This window comes from Atta cephalotes (genome assembly GCF_000143395.1).
Source record: "Atta cephalotes unplaced genomic scaffold scaffold00023, whole genome shotgun sequence".
Lineage (NCBI taxonomy): Eukaryota > Metazoa > Arthropoda > Insecta > Hymenoptera > Formicidae > Atta > Atta cephalotes.
In genome coordinates, this window is record NW_012130087.1 from 4,292,908 (window position 1) to 4,318,148 (window position 25,241).

Consider the following 25,241-nt stretch of genomic DNA (forward strand, 5'->3'; position numbering starts at 1 on the left):
TAGTATATATATATATATATATATATATATATATATATATATATTTTTTCTAAGTAATCAGAAATGCAAATTATATTTTCATGTACTTCAAGATTTTAGTAGATTTTTCTTTCAATCCTTTGGTATATTGTAAATTGGATAAAATAAGACAAGTAATATTATAAGCAATAATGTTGGACAAAATTTCTAGAAGATTGATTAAATATACTCACTGATGTCCTTTATACTGTAACACGTTTTATGCAGGGTTCCTGAATAAAACTCGAGGCCGATAATGGCGAATATCACGATGGCGAAGAGTACCAGCAAGCCGATCTGCAGAAGCGGCGCCATCGCCTTAATGATAGACTTGAGCACCACCTGAAGACCTATTCGCAAAAAAATCGCCGAGGAGTAAGCTTAACCACTATTTTTACAAAATCAATATAGAATTCTATCCTCAATATTTTCGTGCATTATCGCTGATGTCATTGTCCGAGAAATTATACGTAATTTTTTAAATGTTAAAATTAATATTTGATGAAAACCATAAGATTAACTTTTAGTAACAAATATATAGGATAATATTCTTTCTTTTGATGGCATTTAATAACGATTTACAAGTTAAAAAAGTTGTTTAAGTTTTGTAATATTGTCATAAAAATTATTTTAGACTTCATAATGACTTGAAGTAATCCAATTCTTAAAAAATGTGCTTTTAATACTCGAAATGATTCTGCGTCTAAGGATTAGAATACCTCCGCCACATCTAAATACAACATCGAGTTCTGAATAGTACCTATCCGAACAATACTACTAACATAAAACGAACAATTCAACAGAAAGCATCCTACGGGCAATATAGATAAATATATTTACGATTAAATGTAACTAACTCTGATCTACTTGACTTTATATATCTGTTAATTCACTTCTTATTAAATCTATTAGCCACTATTTGAGAAATAAGTATTGCGGCGAATCGTATTCGATCTTCGAGGTATCCAAATCTCAGACATGAAGAAGTTTCGAATCGTAAGCATTCATTATTCATTGTAAAGTAAATTTTCTCGAGCAACGAGATCGTATTATTTTTGCACGTTTAGCGCCAAAATGTATTCATCTAAAAAAGATATATCATATTTGAAATATTTTTCAAATTAATACTTTCTTATTCAAACGTGCATACGCAATAGCAGTAGAATATCTAATGAAATGAAACATTCAGCGCTAAATGTACTTTTAGCTCGAACTCACACCTTTATCTATACAGCATGCATGCATAATGTATCCTCGATAATAATTTAACAATCGAGTATGATTATTCATTCAAAACAGATGTAAGATTCATTTACATAATGAACTTCAAAAACAATTTTTTACGTTAAGTTTAAACTGCAAATATCTATTGTTAAGGTGTGAGTATCTATTTTGCGCGTTATTTACGACGATCTCGCCGGGGATTTCGTTTACAACGGGGCCTCCCCAGACGCGAGACTTCTTTGGATTTTCTCAGCAGCAGAACTGCTTGAGTTCCAAAAAATCGATCGCTTTCCAATTTGTACTAATGCGCTACTCACTCGGTATGCCGGAGACAAGTTTGAGCGGTCGCAACACGCGTATTGCACGCAACGTGCGCAGATCCATATCCAGGTCTTTGCCTTGCGACGTGATGATCCTGCCCCAAAAACACACACACCCCGCCACACTTTACTACTTACTACTCTATTACACTAATACTCTATTACACTAATACTCTTAAGTACTTATACTACGTCCACTAGATGGTTAACTAGCGTTCTTTCTAGCCTGGGAAGATAATGCTATCAGGACGATCGGATAAAATTTTTGTATGTAGAAGATCAAAGAACTCTGGTAAATTAAACTTTGAGAGCGCAAAATGGATATAAATAGCTATCTATAACAGAATATCTGTCCATGATGAATCCCAAATGAATCATATCATTTAACAAAAAAGTACTTAATTTAAAAAATGTTTGAAGTTTAAAAAATGTTTGAAGTTAAAAGAGAGACTTTAAAAAAAGGATAGGGCAACTTTATTTCTGTATTGCGGTTAAGCAAATATCAAATTTATATAATTTTTTTCATTTATTCATTATAATATAATATCAATTTAAAAGAAATCAATAATCTGTATCTATATTAATATATTTTAATACACTATTTTTAAAGAAACATTATTAAAGTACGTCGATATATTATCACAACTTTAAATTGTAAAAATAATTAATAATATCGTGATTTTTTTTGAATTTTTAAGATGTGCTGGGAATATATATATATTCCTCTATTTTATTAAATTTAACGCTATACTAAAATATAAATGTCTGACATAGGGCAATGTTCTACTGAAAAGGGCGCTGCGAAAGAATAGGATCGATGTATAGGCATGTAAACATATCTATCTGTATGTATATATATATATATATATATATATATATATATACGTACATTCTATGTATATACGTAGACTATGTAAATACAGTATATCTAGGTCTAGGAGAATGTAAAACGCTGAGACAAGCTAGTAATAGTGGCTATAATCACACCTAAACTCAACGCTCGTTTCTCGAAGATATCAGTTCACCGTACGGTCATCGACCGCTACTTATCTATTTCTGACTCTTGCCAATAGCAGAAGCTTTTCGAAAAGATTCACCTCAATCCATAAAAAAAACAGATAAGTATGTGTTAAATTTTTTCTACACTGACAACGAATTCGAAAAACTTTATATTTCTTCTATTCTGACATCATAAATATTCTTCGATTAGGACCAAGAAAAGAAAAAAATAATTTAATTCTATATTTTAAAAATATCAAAATTGAACCTAAAACATCTCAAATATCGTTATTATGAAACCATTAAATATTGTTCAGCAACATTCAATAGAGTCTTGAGTCTTTTTAATTTTGAAAATAGAATAGATAAAAAACATTTTCATTTCAATTTTGAAGATAGATTACATAAGAGTAACGAAAATTACAAAATAAAAAAAGTAGATTTCTGAAATAGCTAAATATCTGAAGCTAAAGTCTTACGACTTTTCAAATGCTTTTCCATTAAAATGTCAATTAATTTCTGCGCTATAAACAGAAAACCTCCACTGTTAATAATACTAATGATGAAAATGGTAAATAAAAACTAAACTAGCTTGTGATAAAATTGATAGAAGCGAAAATTATTAATCCTAGCAATATAAATTGGAAAAGAGTGACCATCTTCTAGAATTATAGACACTCGCAAAGCAACGATTCGATCTGTCGTGAATATCTAAGGAAACGAATTTTAACGGATTCGCAGCTGAACACGTTATCTGCTCTAGGACACGTATCCACTTAACAATGTATAGTCGTCTCTATTATTTAGCGCAACTGCAGCTAAAGATAGCTAATCGCTAAATATAGGCACTCTGTGGGTCATCACATATGTGTGCGTGTGTGTGTTTTCTTTTTTCCCCTGTCCACCTGTTCGTAAGTGCGCATCCTCGATGTACGGAATTGGAGACGATTGATTCCCAAATCGTCATTGCTTCCGAAAAGAAAGTACTTTCGAAATATTGAGCTATTGAGAAGTAAATTGATTCTTCCTATACAGACGATTCAAATTGCTTCTTAACACTTAAAGAAATAATGGTTAATTCTAAAATTAGCGATTAAACGATGCTTAAATTGCTTTCTACGTGTTCATTTTTCTACATATACAGAACGAATTAGAGTTATTATAAATGTGTAGAAATATAAGAAAAGCTATGGTTACTTTATCTATATGCTATATTGTTGCAAAAAAACATAATTACAATTGTTTTTATTATATTTAATAATTATTATTATTATCGTTTTTCTAAAATATAATTCTTTATCTGTCAGCAAAAATTTAATCAAAAGAACTTAATATTGGATAAAAAATATTTTATATGTTAAACACAATATTAAACTTATTTATTTATATACACTGCCGTTCAAAAATTTCAGCATACTATTTATGGAAATTTCGTAATATAAAAAATATGATATAGAATATGAATACAGTTTGCATTACATTATGTTTTAAATTTATTATTATATATTTTTACTAAAATTAAAAAGAGAATTTATTTTCTTTTTTAGATTTTTTTACGTTCTTCAAGCTTAATCTCCTTGAATTTTGATAACAAAAGCCAAACTTTTGGCATTCTGTCGACAAGTTCTTCAAGTATCCTAATCAAAGATTTATATTCAATCTGGCGCTCTACGAGAATGTATTGTTTCCATTCTCCTATTATTAGTCATCGTGCTATCCAAATGTTTATCGTCTAGCGCAAAATTTGAATTCACAAACATATTAGTTTTTTTTTAAATTTACTTATAATTTTGTTTATAATTATTTTTCGGCTTTTTGTGATTTTCTGAATCTTCTATGCTCGAAAATAAGAGAATATATATTAATAAATTATATAATATTTGAGAGTCTCCGATTTAAATTATTTTTTGTTTTAATTATTAAATATACATTATATTATAATTTTATATTTAAAAAATGGATTTATTAATACAAAAACATAAGACTGAAATTTTTGAGTGATAGAGTAGATCTATGTATATAGACGAAATACACAGCGTAAACACACAGAGAAAATTCATATAAAAATTTATAGAAATATGTAAATTATATTATATATTATTCAACATATATATATATATATATATATATATATATATATATATATAGATTATGAAATGAGAGCTAACTGAGAGCCATCACTAACTCTAACTTTATCAAATGATCTAAGACACCCATAGCCTCTAAGCGAAAGTTAATAAAAACGTATGACGTTATATTACGCAATTAGAAGACTAACGCAGGAGGCTAGAAGGACGGGAACTAATAATATATATAGATATATGTATAGTTCAAGTCGATACTGCTTTTGCTTGCCAGAACTAGACGTCATATCAGGAATAACTAAAGCAGCGGAATCGGCCAAAATTGAAGGGATCGAGCTAAATTTCGGCGTCGAAAAGACATTAAAACTATTGTTTGTAACTATTGAGAATCGCACACAGATTGCCAGGGACACAATATGAAAGGATAGAGGATTAAAAGAGGAACAGAAGGCTGATCATTTGCTCGACTTGTTAGCTCGACTAACTGGCAGAAATTTTGTTCTTTGAGTATTTGTTAGTCGCTCCTGCTCTTTCACAGAACTCTGACTGACTCACTTGGAATTTTCGAAACCAGCTTTAGCGGTCTGAGGACCCTGAAGGAACGTAGCATACGTAGGTCGACTTCCACGTTTGTTTCGGCGAACACGGTCATCGACCTAATCCAAGAATTACTCTAGAATCTATCTGACCAACGAGTATGGCGATCGGCGTATTTCCTTAATTCCTATAGCTGGGGAAACCAGTTTTCGGATTATGCCAAAATATCAAAATTTTCCGAAAGATTGCATAATAACAATCGCTATGCTTTTGATTAGAGAGATAATGCTTATATAACAATTATTAACCCATTATTATATGTATAAAAGCATATATACGTAATAAATTAATTTATTACTGTATTAAATTTTTAGAAAAAAAATGAAATCACTTTTTTATCATGTAGATAGATAAAATTTTGCTATATTACACATACTAATTACGTCAGCAAGGCATAAAGTATCTCATTTAACAATATTAGTCAAACTGATTCCTCCAACATCTTGTTTCCTCATAAGGATGTAATTAGGGAAAGAGGTTTATTTTGCCGCTCGCTTCAGCCGCAAATTAATTAATAGGTGAAACAATGTTTGCTCTCTTGAATAATCAATATTAATGATCTATCCTATATTTGTGTGAGTAAATGTAAATGTATGTAGGAGAATGTAATAACGATTTTTGCAGCAGATTTTAAATAGGAACAATGCTAATTTCAAACAGAAAAGTCGTTTATTATTTCATATAAACATTATGATATTAATTTATAGGGTCTTTCATAACATCAGTATATCAATGAAAAGTAGAGTTGACGATTATCCGTTTATCCGGATATTCAAGATAGAAATAAATCCGAAATAAAATATCCGATTGAAGAGAATTTTTCAAATCCAAATGTTTCCAATTGTTTAGATACCCGAATCGTTAAAATTTAAAATGATTTACCATTCATTATTCGGATTATGGATCTCTCATATTTTTTTCTATGCATACAGGATGTGTATGTACGTATGAGAGAACGAAAGAGTGAAAACGCGAGAGAAGGGGGGGGGAGATGAGCGTGAAAAAGGACAAGAAACAAAGAGCAAGAAATACAGAGCAAGAAAGCAAAAGAGAGAAACTTTATATATTTATTTTGGTTTATATATTAATATACGCTAAATATACTTTTACATATTAATACAATTTTAATTTTAATTTAATATAATTTTAATTAACTAAATAGATTCTGTTTTTATTATTAACAAAGTATAATAGAGTTAGTTTCTGAAAAATAAGGGAATATCGCTTTAAGAAACCTATATCAGCGATTTTCCTCTAGTGAAATCTGTAATTTAATCAGAAACCGGATTTTTATGAGATAATGGATTCGAAAGATTGGGCCCGGACAGATTCGGATATCTGAATCCGGATCCGCAAAGTATTGTATTTCAATATTCGGGTATAAAATTCGGATAATATTACTACCGGATACCCGGATTTCTACAGATCCAAGCGAAATCGTCAACCTTAATGAAAAGAATTCGCAATCTTGGAAAATCTTTTTTCTCCAAGAACATATAAAATGTTGAAGATTGATAGAAGACTGATAGAAAATTACTGATAGAAAGGAAGTAAGAATAGAGAAAGGAAAAATGGACAAAGGGAGAGATTTTACTGACAAAAGTAAGCATTCGATTCTCACCCGGTCACCACGACGAAGAAGTCCATGATGTTCCAGATGTTGCGCAGGTATGAGCCGCGGTGGAGGACGAAGCCGAGGGCAATAATTTTGAGGCTCGCCTCGACGCAGAAGATCGCGAGGAAGTACATCTCCGAGGACTCGAGCGACTGTGCGAGTACGGTCTTGTCCTGCCTCGGCAGGTGCTCCTCGAGGGCGAGAACCACGCAATTGGCGATGATGGTGAGCAGGACGGCGTACTCGAAGGGCGGCCACTCGATGACACCGCGTACCTTCGATCGTATCCAATTATCTTCCGAAAGAATAAACAACGATGTGGTGCCCTTGCCGCCTCCCCCACCGCCACCGCCTCCCCCTCCACCTTGATCCCGGCCTGGCGCCATATCCACCAGACCAGGTACCTGAAAATGCCGATGTTCTATTAAAAAAACTTCGAAAAAGAGAAAGAGAGAGACTTCCAAAAATGAATTATAATACAATAAAGTTTACAAAATGAAATAAAAAATTTTAAAAGTAACATATTCTAAGAAACATATTCGAAGAAAAGTAACATATTCTAGTCCCTTCTCGATCAGAATATCAATCATGCAACTTTTCTCTAGAATGGAAGCGTGAAAAGTGAAAATTTTTACGTATGTACGAACATAATACATACATGCATACAAAAAAAAATATTTCACTTTTCACATTTCCGCCTTAGAGAAAAAGTTATACTCTGAACTGTATTTTTTTGTTGTTACTTCCATTGACGACACTGCTTACCTGCCATTATGCATTGCGTACCACGATTGGCCTTCTCGGGTATGTAGGAATAACCCGATCGCGCGGTTTGCTGTCCGGTATATCACGTGCATCATTAGGTCTGTTCGCGTTACATGAAATCCCCAAATATTTGTGCACTTAAAATGAGATAGATATATATGGCCTTGAAAAGAGAGAAAGCAAAGATGCCGAATGCCAAAAGTGAAAGCAACGCGAACAGATCTAATGGTAAAGTTCTAGATCTATCAAAATAGCGTATGGATCCTTCATTTTTGACTTACTAACCACTCTATATCAATAATACCAACGGTTATTGGATTACAAACAACTAGATCGAAATGACAATCGAAATAGTCAATAGGAAATATTTTACCAGGGATTATATAAATAAATATAATTACAATTATATTACGATAATTATAATTATAATTACAATCGTAATATAATTGTAATTATATTTATTTGTATATAATTATTATATATATTATAATATATTATTATATATTATTCTATTACTATCATTATAATATTAACTCATATATATATATATATATATATATATATATATATATAATTAAAACAAAATCCTAACCCTCGATAATAACGCATATGTATTATAATACACATCACTTTCTTAGCAGAGGACATTTTAACCGCTAATATCTTTGAAACTAATCATAGGATCAAATTGTACTCATTGAAACATTTGATGAGAACTACAATATATCAAAAATTCAGCCAATTCGACCGAAAACATTTTTCCATATATTTTGTGCAAGATCCTTTCTTTGCCGCACTAAGGCCGCAAGCCCTGTGGTGTACAAACCATCGAATATGGACGTAGAGAAGCGAGTACAATTATTTAATGAGATTGTACCTATTAAGATCTCAGACGTTGAGAATAGCTTGTTGCAGGAAATATATACAGATTTTGGACCTATAGTGAACGAATCAATACGAAAATGTACAATCCCGAACGCCGAAGTAGAAGACAATTAATAGAATAACCGACAGATCTTAAAAATCATTCCATCTATCTACGCTTACGCGCCCAGATTTTGCATTAGCCGAACGTCTCGAGATACGCAGTATAATAAATGATTTGTTAGCGCGAGATATTATTAAAGAACTTATTGCGCATGAATTGATTCGAAAAAAAGATGATCTACTGCGTGGATCTGAAGCTGAGAAACAAAAATACCCTTTCTCAGTTATTGAGAATCACTTAGCTCGTTTAAGTGACAAAATATTTTTACACTATTAGACCTTAAAGAAGTTTCGCCATATTAATATATACCCAGACTTTACGATAATTATTTCGTTTGTCGTGCTGGATGGCCAAAATGAATTTAGCAAACTCTCTTTTGGCTATTCGGAAGCCCAAAGACGCATCATTCAAATTTTGCAACCTCTCCTCTCCCTTTATTCATGAAGACAGAATGCTCGTTCATATAGACGACATTTTGATACCTTCAGTTCTGTTGAAGAAAATTTGCAGGTTCTCACTCAAGTTTTGATTTTATTCAAGTAAATTTGAGTTAAATTTTTAAAAATGTCAATTTCTAAGAACTAAAGTGGAATATTTGGAATATGTACTCTCGAGCCAGAGGATTATCTTAATCACGTAGAAGTGATTAAAAAATTTACCTTCAGAATCTTCATTAGCTTCAGAGATTTATGTTTTTTTCATCAGTTTTTTTTTCGTCGATTCGTACCAATTTTGCGGAAAGGGCCAAACTATGCATCGTACTGACCAGTAAGTTAGTACGATTTTAATGAGACGTGTTTACACGCTTTCGAGGAGTTAAAATCGGCGCTTATCAATTAATTTTAAAGTTTTAAGACTGTACAATCAGAAATTGGAGATCGAGTTGCACATTGCCTCTCGCTGCAATTCTTTTACAGAAGCAAAAAAATAAGACTTAGAGGCAACTCCAGTTGCTTATTACAGCCAAGCAACTAACATAGCGGAGAGCTGCTATCACTCGTTTGAATTCGAAATGTTAGCAATCGTTAAGGCCATTGAAAGATTTCATATCTACCTTTATGGAATAGATTTCATTGTTGTCACTGATTGCAACGCGTTGATGCATGCAATAACGCAAACGTCAACCCACGCATTGCCAGGTGGATACTTATGTTGTAAAGTTACAGAATCCGGTTATTCATCGAAGAATTCATCGAAGAGATTAAAAAATGACTCATGTCGACGCATAGTCATGCCCTATCGCTGGAAAAGGACAAGCAACTGGCCGACCCAATTATTCAGGCGCTAACAGAGTCCCTCGAAAAACGCGATAAGTTCATTCTAATCGATTTAGTTTATCGTAAATACAAAAACTCACTTAAGTTTATTGTCCCTCAGTCCATGACCGCTAGAATCCTTAGCATTTATCATAACTTTTGTGCGCACTGCGGAGTCGGAAAAACGATGCAGGGTATCACCAGTAATTATTGGTTTCCATCATTGGATAAAAAAGTACAAGATTATATAGATTACTGTATCACTTCATAGCCAAAACGTCAACCGAAACATCAACGAGAGGGTGAATTATTGGCATCGAAGACCCTCACCATTCCGTTGACCATAGTGCATGTTGATCATTTCGGGCCTCTGGTAGAATCTCATATGGGATTAAGCATGTTCTAGTCGCCATAGATGCTTTACCTCGACTCAATTTACCTGTTTCCAATCAAAACTACTGCTTCAGGAGAAATTGAATATTTATCTACGATTTTCGATATGTTTGGCAATCCTTTCGAGATTGTATCCGATCATGCAATTACATTTATTTCATGCAAATTTGCCAATTATAACATATTTGCCATAAACGTGACATAAAATACCGTTTGGAAGCTATAGTTGCATCATGAAATGGTTGAACAGATTAAGAGGATGAAGTGGCCAAATTACCGGGACTTTGCAGATCGACATAAATCTTTAAATTTATTGAACGAAATCAAAAATCCTTTTATAGGATTAAAGTAGACACAAAATTTGATGCTGCAATAAACTTTATACTATTGGGTTGTCCGGAAAGTTCGTTCCAACTAACTTATATAATTTAATAAATGTATACTAAAATTTAAATTTTCTGCGTTTCAATTTTCCTTCAACATCGACACGAACTTTCCGGACAATTCAATAAAATCGAAAAAAAGTTAAGAACTTACATTTTTTACAACTCGTGGAGTTGTCACTTGACATAGATGTTTCCTTGATACAAAAGTTTTATATTTCCTCGTATGGACAGTGCAGCACTAAGCGTATTACGTGCACAAACAATACTGAGTTTATGAAACTAAGATTAAACTCTTAAAAAGGAAGATTTACATCGATCTGCAAATGACATATATATGAATGCTGAGCGAAGACTCATGGTAAACAAAGCAATAATTGTATCTAGCAGTAGGTGTTCGAGCGTGCAAGAGATCGTTGCAATAAATGCGTTTGAGTGAGACACAACGATACATAATAAATATAAGAAATAAATGAAAAATGTCATTATTATTGAATTTGGAAAAAAAGTCTACACTATCGATCAAGTTCGGCCGTCGCTCCAGCATCCCCTTAACCGTTTCTTAAAATTGTCATTCCGCAAAGTTTCGGAGGAGCAAGAATGTTAATCCGATAAAATTTATGAAATTCAATACGTAATTAACAATACTTATCATACCGCTATTAAAGATTCCCCTTCTAAATTACTTTTGAGGTATGAAAAAATCACTCGGATTCTTACTAAACGGCTTTCCTGATACCAAAGAAGTTTTAATCGGTTCAGATGACTTAATGTCTCGTGAGTGCGAGATGCGGCAATCGAAGCGATCAAACAAATTCTGTGCTTATAATAAAATCAATTACGATAGCGCTATAAATTGCCCACTAGGTATAAACATAAATTTTTTTAATGTGATGTAGCATAGATTTTAGTGTGTGTTATCATATCCGCAAGATTTAGTCAAAAATCTTCAAGATCTTTTTTTTGTTTACTGTAAAAATCTAAATCAAATGTTATAAAAGTTTTAATTTTATCAACAATACTATTTGATTGTCAATTGTCTTTGTTGTACATTTTATATTGAATCGTATGCGATACGGCTGCTATCTATGTATTACTGTTAATGCGTGATGCATATGTGTGATCAAAACAAATTTTGTTTTAGTTTAAATTGTAATAACCATAAGTTATGTTCGGGACGAACAAAAAGAACGACCGAACTGTAAGATCAGTCCCTTCTTAATTAAAGCTATATTCTTTTGTTGTTACTTTTATTGATGATATCTCAGTGAAAAATGATAATGGAATGTACATCGAATCGATTCGATTTCATTGTCATCTCTCACTGCACCTTATCCGTTATTACGTTGCGTATCACGATTAACCTTCCCGAGTAGAAATAACCGTACGGTTTGCTGACCGGTGTATCGCGTGCATCATTAGTCGCTCGAGGCGCCATCAGTAAGACGTGTTTTTTATGCGGGCATTCTGTGACAGCGAGAGAAGCTGCCAAGAAATAAAAAAGTGATTTATTCTAGGCATTGGCGGTTCATTTGAATTTTCCGTCCACATCTTACAATATAATATTATTTAAACACTACAAAAAGTTTGATGATATTAATCAGTCTAAATAATAGTTATTAAAACTTCAATAAAATAATTTTAATCAATGTTCGATTAATATAATCAAAATCAACTAAACGCTAATTTATAAATATTGTCTTTTCTAATTATTACTAAACGGATGATTATTATTATGTTTACTAAATATTTACTAATGATTTATTAATATTTACTAAATATTGCACCAATACAAAATAATTTTGTAGCTTGTTACTAATCTTTTTCCAAAATTTTTTAATTGCTTTATCTGATAGAGAAGAGTAGGCATGAAAGAACCATTTTTTTTCAAGATATAAAAAAAATATTTAATTCGGTGTTAAACAAATACAATCGCTTTACTTAAGTATGTCCTCATTTATCTATAAGATCCATTTAACAGAAAAATAATATTTAATCATTAATAGAGATTTAATTACCATTTTTCATAAACAAGAAATTCAACTCTTTTAAAACATGGTTTTAAAAAAGCCATTACTTGTTTTAAACCATTAAACTATATAATCTTTAATATAAATAAAATCAAAATGTCGTTTTTTAACAAATATTATTTTTTTAAGAAATTAATAAATATGTGAAAAATAGAAAATATATTTCTAATTAAAAACATTTATTGCAAAAGAAATGAAATTTCCTTTAGCCACATGAAGTATGAGTCCAGTCAAAATACAATTTGCATCGATATCAGTCTTCATTACGCAGTATGATATATTTAAAAAAAAAGTACTAAAAATGCCTAAATTGTACTAAAAACGTAAAAAGTCAATTGCACCGAAAAGAACATCTCTGGAAATGCAATGAAGGAGTCAGGCAAAGCAATAATAGAACTGATTTTTTCATAGCTCTCAATACCGGCTCTTTCATGATATTATGTGTAAAAAATATAATCACAGAATATCTGATAAACTAAAATAAACAAAGAATTCGTAATTACATTTTTAGTTACGTTAATGTATATAGTATTCGATAAAAAATACTTTTTTTAAAAGCTAATCGCAAATAAATGAAAAAGACTTGGAAATTTAAGAACTCAAGAAACGTACTTTGTGTAATAATTTTGCATTACGGCAACGCCCTTTTGACGATGACTGTTTATGGACGACGTAGTTTTAATATTGCTATTTCAAATGAAAATATTTTAAAATTTTTGGCGATACAATTAGTTGAAATACGAAATGGCTCTTTCAAAACATGTCACTTTCATGTCCACTTTCCCCTATCTATCGTTTTAGATACGTTTTTAATGATTCACATTTGTGCATCATAGTATTTTCGAGATTTTGAAATATTTTTCGAGTTCGCAGCTTCAAATCTTAAACTCGACCAAAATTGTCGAAATCAATTATTCTCTGAAAAATTTTCAAGTGACAAGCGGTGAAGAAATTGCTCAGAAGAGAAACTGTACAATCGCAAAGATACAAATGATTGATTCTCCGATGATTATAAAACTGTCGGACTGCAGAATGTAATCCGAACAATAACAATATATTAAGGATAACAGAGATAAAGGCAATAATTGATAATTGTCATGTTACCTCCCCTCCGAAGCTAGTCCAGTCACCGAGACCACTCCTCAATCCGGCCAACCTCGACCTTCTCCCGTAATACTGACTCGCGTATCCAGGATCCCTTTGTGCCGCCTCTTGCGCTGCTGCCAACCTGGAAACGATAGAGGGATAAAAGAGGTCAGTGACTGGTTGCACATCGGAGCAATCTCTCGATCAGGATTATTCGCGTGACGTACGTCAAATAACGATATCATAAACCGTATCATGATTTCTACAAAAAACAATCACCTGCAGATCAATTCTACCTCTGAACATTATTTAACGATACTTTCTTGGGTAAATGAAAACGCAATCTGAAATTTATCAGTAAACTAGTTATGATTTATAAATAAATTGTTAAATTCGGAAACAGATTAAACTTATCTACATTTATATAATTTCCATTTCATTTAATTATTATAGTTTTAAAATATTTAATAATCTGACAAGCTCACTAAAGTATAACAATTACAAGGTGTTTAAGGTATGATAAGGTGTTGGTATAAGATTAGTAAAATAAGTAAAAGATTGTCAGTAAATGATATATGACATAACAGTGCATTAATAATTAAATAATTAAATCAATACTTTAATTAGAAAATTTTTAAAAGAAATAAAAACAACGCTTTATTATCTCTTTAATATAAATTATTTATTAAAAATCGCTCTCGTCTGTTTAGAACTAAATTTCATCTAATTGTTAATCTGTATTAAACAAATCTCAAAATTAGATAGTCAAATTTAACACTGATGCAATATAAAAATATAATTATAAATTTAGCATATGTATCTTTATACTACTCATAAACATTAAAAATAATTACAATATTTTCTTAATTTAATGAATTTACTTACTTTAATGTATTTTAACAAAATATTTAAAGTTTTTTTTTAAGATGCACAGCGTATTCACGGATCACTAAAACTTCACAAAGTGTGCAGACTTATTTAGATGAGTGCATCTGATAGTGGGCGATGGCTCAGTGGGATTTCATGAAACAGCTCGTTAATGATGGTGGACGAAGGTATATAATGTGGCGGCTCCAGCTTCAATTAAGTACATTAGTCGAGACTTTTGCGACAGATGCCCCATATGCATCCCGGTGACTCTTCTCGTGCGACAGAGAGAGAAAGAGAAAGATAGAGAATAGATGAGTGAGTGACAATCAAGGCACATGGTAATGCAATAATTCATAGCAAGAATTTCCCATCGTTTCATCCTCACTCTCGTATAATGCGTCAAATGCATCAATACACACAATAACGTCGAAATTACCGCGTTTGTAAAATCACATTCAATCTGAACAGAGTGAGGATATTGACCTATATTATCTATTTGTGATAACGTTTCTTATAGAAATGATACATGTGACCCTAATTGTGATATGAATAGTTCACTTTAAAATAGATCTGATTAACATTTAAACTTAGATTCGACTAATTCGACATTTTATTTAAAATAAGATATCTTTTAAGAAAATACTTTTAGTCATAATTAGAGTTAATATATTTTTTAGTTTTGTCAAGAAAAATTGTTTTTTCAATTTGTTAATTAATCCTAATTTAATAAAAAACAAATATATGTTTTTATTTTTCATTTCTTTAAAATATATAACGTCCTTAAAATAATAAAAAACAAACTAAATCTGGGCTAATGAGAGTCAGCGCGAACGGAGATGCGAAATAAAATTTTTACAAATAAATTTATTACTCCATACGAAGTGTTGATATCATCTTTATTTGAAATATATAACGTCCTGTTAGAAAAACTTCATGTTTAAAATTTTTCAGATATATTTGCCATAATATTTTACACAGGGTTTAAAAACAAAAAAATTAAAAATATAAATAATAATAATAGAACTTTAATTGGTAAGAAACTCTAACTCAAGTCGAGATCATTTCAGTTATATAGTGACTGATTCAACTAACTTCACAGATTCACTCTTATTCGAAAAAAATCTTAATGAATTTGCTGAATTAGCTGAATTTGCACAATGTAAGGAGGCGTCTATTCTCAATCGATCGCTGAATTTGGAATGTTCCACGAAAACCTTTGAAGAATGCTCGAGATTATTTAAAAAATCGATATTTATTCGATATTTATTCTATTCTTATGTCGATACTTATTCTATTCTTTTTCTGACAAATACAGTTTTAAAATATTGAGTTAAAATAAATTTTTCGTAAAAAGTATTACACATAAAAATTTAATTTGAATAAAAATCAAATAATACTTCAATATCATAATAAAAATATTATAATAACTCATGTAATAAGTGTTTTTCTTACATTTAATTTTTTCCATCTTAATTCTAAATAAATATCAAAATTTTAATTATAAGTTATTAAAATAAAGATTTGATTAAGAAAATATTTACTTCAAGAGAGATATGAGCAGAAAGCTTTTTTTATGTGATTCAGAAACAGTCTATGCATAAGATATAATAGATAAAGTTTTGCAATTTGTAACCACGACACTCCATTTAGCCGAATGGGAAACGGCTCGAAAGAAAGTTTCGCCCGCGCCAAGATCGTCCGATTTCGTGTATCAAGGGAATCGAATTATACGGACAGCGAGCGCGGAGAGTAGTGTCTGTCAATTTTATCTACTTCCACTAGGTCTTTTTTTGGCTTTATGATTCTTCTTTTCTTCGACTGTTTTCGATCGGCAACCGACAAAGTGGTGCCAGCGGAATAAGTACTTACAAAAAATAATTATACTGTTAGCCGCAGGGGGATTGTAAAAAAAATAAGAGACTTCGTTTCAGAAATAGTTTTGAATGAAATATCTAAGAAAATAAAAATATATCATTATATCAGATTTTCGTGATTTATCACTTGTTGCTTAATATCTGATTACAACTTTATATTCCCAGTTAAAAATATTGATTGAATTGAATTAATACATTGAAATGATTGAAAAAGTATTATCTCTAAGTATGATGGATTTCAGTGCCAACTGTGTTAATTACAAATTTATTCATTGATTTGAAGTCTCGGAAAGCTATTAGTTTATTACATATAATTTATAAAAATTTATTAAATTATAAAATTATAATTTATAAAAATTACATGTACCTCTTTTTTACATTTAGGACCATTTAGGATTAAATTGGATGAAGTAAACATAAAATATTTAAAAAATGGACATAACATGCCGCAATTGTTGCTTGTATGCTTGCCTGTGCTTCAGCCTAACGTCGTTGAATTATTGAAAACGGAACAGAAATAATTGATCCAGTTTGTTTTGTAACAGCGGGATCAATACTACTCTCGAAAATGAATCGCCGACTTGTTCGTGTGTCCGTTTTACAAGGACGCACTCCGTGAAGTAGAGCAATATACGTAATGGAAGAATTCATTTGTGATCATACAGATTGTTACATCAGCAACAGGTTATTCTTGAGCGATTAGTCAGGTTTAAGTTGATCATTAATAAACCAGCAAAATATATTATTCCCTGTTTCGTTCAAAAGATTATGATAGATCGATATTATTCCTCCACTATTTTGCCCAATCTCTAATCATACAGAATTTATATAATAAACAATACCATTACTTTACTTATAATCTTCTTTTTCTCAACAGCTTCTATAGCGAACCTTTAACATCAAAATAAAGTTTAAATCTATTTCTTTCCTACATAATTTCATATAATTCGCAAAAATATATTTTTTATAGATACACGATATAATTGATATTCAAATTTGCCGTCAAAATTTGATATTACCATAACATTGCACATATTAGATTTCGATACAATATCCGGACGATGTTCGCGACTATCATGATCGTAAAACAGACACAGGAGTGGTCCTGCACTTGCAAGATGCGGATTGTCGCATGCGGGCGAGGATTCTCGCGAAGGTTAATCGCGATTTATGCAACAACGTTGTTGCAGCGCGTCGCTGCTAGTGTGCAGTTTTTTGCTGGTTAGCAAATAACGGTGGAACGCGAGTCGTGCCAAATGTTCGTGTTACCGGACGCTCCTGTTTTTCGTCGAATAGTAATTAATACGTTCCGAGCGGAAGCTCGATGGAATTTTTTCCCCCGTTCATCTGTCCATTACTTCATAAATATTCAGTTGTGAATATTTCGGGACTGAAGAGAAGCCACAACGTGTAGAGAATGTAGATATAAAAGTCACTTACACAAAAAACGTTATCCAGTTCAACTAACAATAAGTTACAAAGTACGAGTTTAGAAAGTCTCGTGATCTTTATGGAATTAAAATTATTAGTTTATTTAATGATAATTAATAACGAGTTTATTATAAGAATTTTGAAAAATTTTTCCACTCAAAATAGAAAAATATATTATTACAATTTTTAAAAATAGATTGATGAAAGTAACGTGGATGAAAGTGAAATTAATCATTTAACGTAAAAACAGACATTAAACATACTCCGAAGAAACTGTTTCAGACTATTTCAAAATAACATCCAGAATAGAAGAAATGATGGAAGGCTTAACTTCCAACTATTTTTACTCGTAAAAAAAGAAAAAAAAATAAGATTTGTGATCATATAAAAGAGGTTTATTTGGCGAAATGATGAGTTGCCAGAGTTCTAAGAGTTAAACATCGTGTGTCTGAAAAAAGAATACTGCTGTAAGAAATCAGAAAAGCAAATTGAATAAAAACTATTTTAACCGAACAAAGACTGCTTGGTGCAATAAAGTTCGCAAAAAGAGAAAAGTCCTGATTCTTTCTAATTGACGTAACGAGCATGAGCTACAAACGTAACCAGTTGTATATCTTAAGCATGAAAGAAAGGGTATTTATTCCCCTGGAATACCTGAAGCAAGATAAATTATTCTCAAAGAGTTTTGAGAGAGGATTTATGGAAGAATACTAATTCTATCTTGACCCTAGCTCGTCGGGGACTGCGCAGAGTAAGAACTTATCGATTTGTTATATTATTCGTCAGTAATCCGCTTCATTAATTATGTACATTTCTAATGAGAGGCGAATATCTTTAGCGAACGTCGGTACGATAATATGAATTTATACATAAAAGACAGAACGAACTAAAATAGTAGATCGAATGAGAAATATAATATTCTTTGCGTTGCAATTTAATTACAGTTGTAGACAAAAAATATTTAATAACTTTTTTATGTATAGAGAACTTTAAATATTATGACTTACATTAATAATAATTTTCTTATACATAGCTAAAAAGGGCTTTAAATATTAACTCTCAGTAGCCACATGTCAAAAAAGTCCCTATCTACCTACATCCGGGTATCTGCAACCCAGCGTTTTCTTTTACTTGTATCTCAGATTGTAGTGCATCGATTTTAACTAATTTTTTTTAATCTATTGTTTGAAGACTGAAAAAAAATTTTTTTAGTTAGAAAGTCTAAAATGTCGTAACACAAAAGATATTTTAAGTGAAAAAGGATCGGAAAAAAACGCCTGAACTATGAAAATCGGAGGGATTACGCTAACCCTTTGTGGGTACTGAAGATTAAGTATAAACTTATATTTGCGCGTGCAAATTAATGAGATAAACGTTGCGATATCCATTTTCTAAATCACCGATACAATCTTACTCGTCCAATTATTCATTATGTATATAATTCTACTTATTTAAACGTTTGTAATTAAAAAAATTACACGACAAATTTAACTAAATCGACTTTATCCAAGAATCTGATATTGACTGTATGAAAGTATGGCAAATTGAAAATGTCAAACTTTGAATCAGGTGTACAATATTTATGTATAGGTGGTCAGCTGACGAAAGACAGGCGAAGGAACATTAAAAATAATTGACCTTCGATTCCAGATCGACGAGCAGACAGTAACGCGACGCTGTCGTTTATCGCATAAGGCTACGCCATTATTCTCTCTTTTCGTGAAAGATGTGAAACTCTTTCGAGTGTTATCGGACCATGCATGAAGCTGGCTTTCACCGTGCACAGATTTAAGTCTGAGGCACAATTGAAAAGACAGACAATAGGAATAGGGAACAACAGATTTCAACCTATCAGAAACTGTGTATACCAAAATAAACCGTTTCTGATAGGTTGAAATCTGTTTTATTCTCTGTTCCTATTGCCTGTGTTTTTCAATTGTCTCAAGATTCACTGGAGCGCATTTAACGAGGAAATCACTCGATCACTCTTGTGTATATATATACACTTGACTAAAAAGTGATTCGATCCATGGAATATTAATACATGGAAAATATCAACTCCCTATTTGTTCTCGTTTTAACGTGACATAATCTACAACGATCGACTTAATCTCTTGGAGCGCACGTGCTTACCCTTCGACTTATTCCATATATAGGAGAGTAAACATCTTCCCTCATTATGAACGATATTAAATTATATTTAAGATGTAATAAGAATTATATTTCAATACAAAATTAATATTATATATAAAATAGTTATATTAAATAAATATTATCATGATTATCATAATCAATATCATAATTATTATGTCTGAATAGATTATTACTATATCTGCAGAATATTATATTTGAATAGAGAAGTATATCTGAGAGATACGTAAACTCTAAATTTCTTGCCGTGAAATCTCACTCCAAGAGAGTGAAAATACAACTATCCTTGAAAAAAAGTGAGAATTTCACGTCTTGAAAAAGAGTGAGATTTTCACTCTTTTTAAAGTGATTTTTACTTTAAAGGAGTGAAATCTATTCCAAAAAAAAGTGAGATTTTCTTAAAGTGAAAATTCATTCTAAAATGAGTAAAAATTGTTCCTGAAGAAGTGAAGGGTGATTGTATTTTCACTTTCTTTCAAATGAGATTTCATTATTTAGAAATTTAGAATTATTTACAAAATATATTTGTGTAAATATCTTTAAGCAACACCATTTATCTATTGGATAAACAGAAGCTGTGCATTATATGAATTATTAAAAATCTAACAGCACATCGTATGTGGTCGGATAGGCAGTTAGCATCATATTACAATGTCACAGAAAAATATAAATTTTGATAAATTGTATAGTTATTTCAATAAAATATAACATTTTTCATTTTGTTTTTTTTTTTTGCAAAAAATAACTGCAATATCGATTTAAGATATTTGAATCTTTTGGATACACCGCCACTTCCGACCACCGTTAAATTACAGACCGCGACCTGCCGAAAGTTAAGAATGTATCGGATGCATAGTCTCTACAAAAAATGACTAGAATTAAAAATTTATATCATAAAACAAATGTTTACAGGGTAAAAGCACTAGATATGACTCAAGCACTAATTCACTTTTTATATGACTCAAGCACTAATTCACTTTTTATATTTAAATAATTTTAGTATTTTCCATCATTAAATGGTGGATTCATCATATTACAAGATTTTTTAGCATTTGCTTTATCTCTTTCAAGTATCAATTGATTTTAATATATTAAGCACAGCGCGACACATTTTAATGATGTCACTAACTAAATGTGCGAGGTTAACTAACGTATGTATTTTTAAAAATCCATTCAAAGTGTAATATCATAAGAATTACCTTATACTTTTATAATAGGTAGTAGGTAATAAAAGTAGCATTAAATTACATGGAAAAAATCAACTTATGCTCGGTTAAGATTAAATATGTCTGTGGGTGTTTGTTTTTACTATGTTATAAGAATATTTTTATTGCGTAAATTTATTATAAAAATGTTTAAAAATTTGTCAAATTTTGTCATCCAAAAAGATTTATTTGTTTAAAATATCAAAATAGAATAAAATATGTTTATATATGCAAAAAATGTTATTATTCTTAATTTAACTTTTTTTTTTGCTAAAGTTTAATTTTCATTAATTTTTATTGTAATTTTAATTATTGATAATCATTGATTTTTAATTGTCTAATTTTTAATAAACTGTATTAAAATTGCATCATGATTCATAATTAGAACGTGATCATCTACTAGATGTAGATCATCAATTATAATTTCGTTATGTATACGAGATACATGCGCAAATCATTTTATTATTCTTATGGGATGTAATAACGCTATTAAAAAGGATAAAAAGTATTTAATGAATCGATTAGTATATAGGATCTAATTGTAAATAATTGTCATTACTTTATTTAATTCAAATTTAAACATATAAAACAGTAATAAAATGAAATAAAACTATCTATAATGTAATCTTTATAATCAATCATAACTATTAAATATTTTATTAATTGTTTGATATTGTTTTCTGGATAAAAATAATATGAATTTTAAATAAATATAAATTTTTTTTTAAAGAGTGATCCACAATTAATGTTTTATCCTACATATGAAACAGTTTGATAAGATCGATATTCATTTTTAATATTGTTAATATAATTTTGTAGTTTAAGTCAAAAGTTTCTTATTTTATCTTAATTATTTTTTAAAAACATCTATTTCTCATCTTATTCAACTTTTTGTACTTTCAAACACAATATAGAAAATTTTGTATTTTTGTCAAAACTTTTTTATTTTATTAAAAAATATATGTAATATGTTCATTAATTTGTGAGTTCTAATAAAATATCACGATTTTTCTGCACAATACATTCAACTTTGAAAGAAGATTTGCTATTCAATTCAATCATTTCATTTAATTCACTATTCTTGTGCGACTTGCGTTGTATCCAAGCATTGAATTTATTGCATCGAATAAATCATTATTCAATTAATATCAATTTATTTATGGTACAGACTCTCTGTTATTTCATTATTAAGAGAAATTGCATCCTCAGGAGTTTGCACAGAGATTTCTAAATCCGTCGTAACTTTCAAATAACCGTTCTCATCTCGCACCATCTATTCATAACCGCGTGCAAGCCATCTTGAATTATCGGATGCCATCGTGCAACCGCTAATAGTGGTATTCGATAACGCGCGAAACACTCAGATGACAGAATCAGATTGCTCAATCGATTCTGGCAAAACACCACGATTACAACCATCGCTGACGAAGGGTATCGTGTGATTATCGTCAATAATTGCATCCGAATTCGGAGCAGGATAACAGTCGATCGAGGAAGATCTGATTTATTCCGATCGAGCAGTCCACCGCCACAAGCCACTTTTCTCGTTCAATCGAATCAATTACCATACACATGTTTTTAGAGGAGCGTCGTAACTCTGCACGATTACGCGAGAATCGGCTCCCGTCGCCGACTTCTGTACGACGGCAACGACCAAAAATGTAGCTACGAACTCCATGACGACCGTCGCGGCGCCCAGCCGGCGTCGCCGCTCCCACCCCGCACCAACGAGACCCGGGCATCCCCCGACATGCGGGGGAGGGTGGCGTCAGAACGTTGCGGAACGAAGAGTGGCGTCAAGGGGAACGTTGCGGAGAGAAGCGGGCATTCCCTGTGACGTCACGTAAGCACCATTTCGTCCAGTGACGTAAACGACGACGACGACGACGACGACGACGACGACGACGACGACGACGACGACGGCGACAATGACGACGACGACAACGACGGCAATAACGAAGATGACTACCGTGCTATCTCTGGCATTCCTCACCTTGTATTTGTATGGCGCACGTGTGACCGATGGTATGTATGTACATATGTCGTCGTGGATGTTGCGTGTGGATGTTGTGGCTTCGAGAAGGTACATTGCCATCCGCACGTTCGTGAATATGGACAAATTAATCTTTTATTTACGATATCCCGCATAAAGAAAAAGACATCGTCTCAACTTCTTTCTATATTAATCTCAAGGATCATATAGTTATATAGGGTTTATTTTATCTCGGTTGCAATTGAAGTATCTGCCGGAGAAAAAGCAGATAACTCTAACTTTGCTCAAGAATAAGTCATAATCATGTCACGTATATCTAGTCGCCGAGGTCTGTAATAATGACGCGCGCGCGCGCCCCACACACACACACACACACACACACACACACACACACACACACACACACACACACATACGCGCGCGCGCTACGAAAGAGAAGAAGAGAGTACTTTCTTGAAGTAACTTTATAATTATAATTGATACTTTATAATTTGAATAAAAATTTAAATAGCCAAGACTCTAAGTAATTTTCCAAAAACCGGCGTACAATTTTTGTTCCAAATTTTGTTTTACATATTTTACATTCTCTCTAAATTTCTTGAAAAGGAATTTTACTCTGAAAGTATAAAAATATCCATTTTGGCAACAATGCAAATCTTCTTGAAAAAAATCTCACTTCTTTTTTTGGAGTATAATTTCACTCAAAAAGAGTGAAAATTATTCACTTTTTTTCAAGAAGTGAAATACTTTCACTGTTTTTCAAAAGTGGCCATATTTTCATTCTCTTACAGTGAGATTTCACTTCAAGAAACTTAGAGAGTTCTTACAATAATTTCTTCTAAGTATTTTTTAATAATATTTTTAAAAAGTTTTCATGAATAAAATAAAATAGAATAAGTGATTTGCATTTTGAAATTTTTCACTGCAGTGAAACAAAACTATAGAGGATTTTTGTTAAATGGTCTGGTTTAACTAAATTAATTCTCTCTTATAAATAAGTACAAGACCGCATTGACTGGCCGAGAGACGGATTGGTGCCGTAATGGGTGAATTGTGTCGGATTCAGTCTCCAGACTTGTAAGATCGTTACAATACAAACTCTTTGCCTGGACATGCGACCTCTCTAGCTCTCTCGTGTACAAACTTCACTCCAATCTGATTATGAATAGTGTACCTTGTGCCTTGTGAATACGACTGAAGGAAAGGCTTTTAATGAAAGGTGCAAGCGAACACATTTTATGCTAAGTTATAAATATGAAAGCAGCAGTCTCCTACATTATTCAAAAAAAAAACTATCGCAAATTATTTTATTACTGTAAAAAATTATTTTTTTTAAGTAAAAGTTTAATCATATAAATTACCTGCGCCTTTGATTTCTTTAAGTTTACGTTTAAACACATGTCTTGTTATTCCTCGAATTAAAGTTTATTTGGAAATAAAATTTTTAAAAATTAAATGTAAATTAAGATGTGCTCACACCTAAGATTATTTTTTGATAAATCTATCAATTTAGTAAAATTTTAATATCCCATTATATATTTTTGATCTCAAAGAAGTCTACTATATTAAGTGAGAGTCATTAGTCTACAAAATCGGCGTATTCGTGAATTTATGAGCAGCACTATACATATGTACTCTTGAGTATGCAGATTATAGTATGTCGATAGAATGCTTCTAGATTCAAATGGGTACGTTTCGATCAGGCACGATCGAGTGGTACTCGATTTGACATTCAATGATTAATACAACTTGCGAATATCGGTCCGAATGATCCGAAGGATCATCAGAAAAAGCAGCAAATGTGAGAGAGAGAGAGAGAGAGAGAGAGAGAGAGAGAGAGAGAGAGAGAGATAGTAGTGTAGTATATAATAATAGTCTTTACTTAAAGTTTAAAAGGTAAAGGTAAGTAGTATTAGTTTAAGTTAGGACGAAGAAGAACTATAGTATTAGTATTCTTTG

At 31.4% G+C, this 25,241-nt stretch overlaps 1 protein-coding gene across 1 annotated transcript in view; it reads right to left on the reverse strand.

Annotated features, from left to right (window-relative positions):
• Positions 1-25,241, reverse strand: part of LOC105619939 (voltage-dependent calcium channel type A subunit alpha-1) — a 129,239-nt gene that overhangs the window by 48,958 nt on the left and 55,040 nt on the right. Inside the window, exons 2-5 of the mRNA XM_012201452.1 lie at positions 13,777-13,900; positions 6,864-7,261; positions 1,560-1,657; positions 213-368 (exon numbers count right to left, since the gene is read on the reverse strand). Of these exons, the coding sequence (XP_012056842.1) occupies positions 213-368; positions 1,560-1,657; positions 6,864-7,261; positions 13,777-13,900 (776 nt within the window). The remainder of the gene's footprint in view (positions 1-212; positions 369-1,559; positions 1,658-6,863; positions 7,262-13,776; positions 13,901-25,241) is intronic.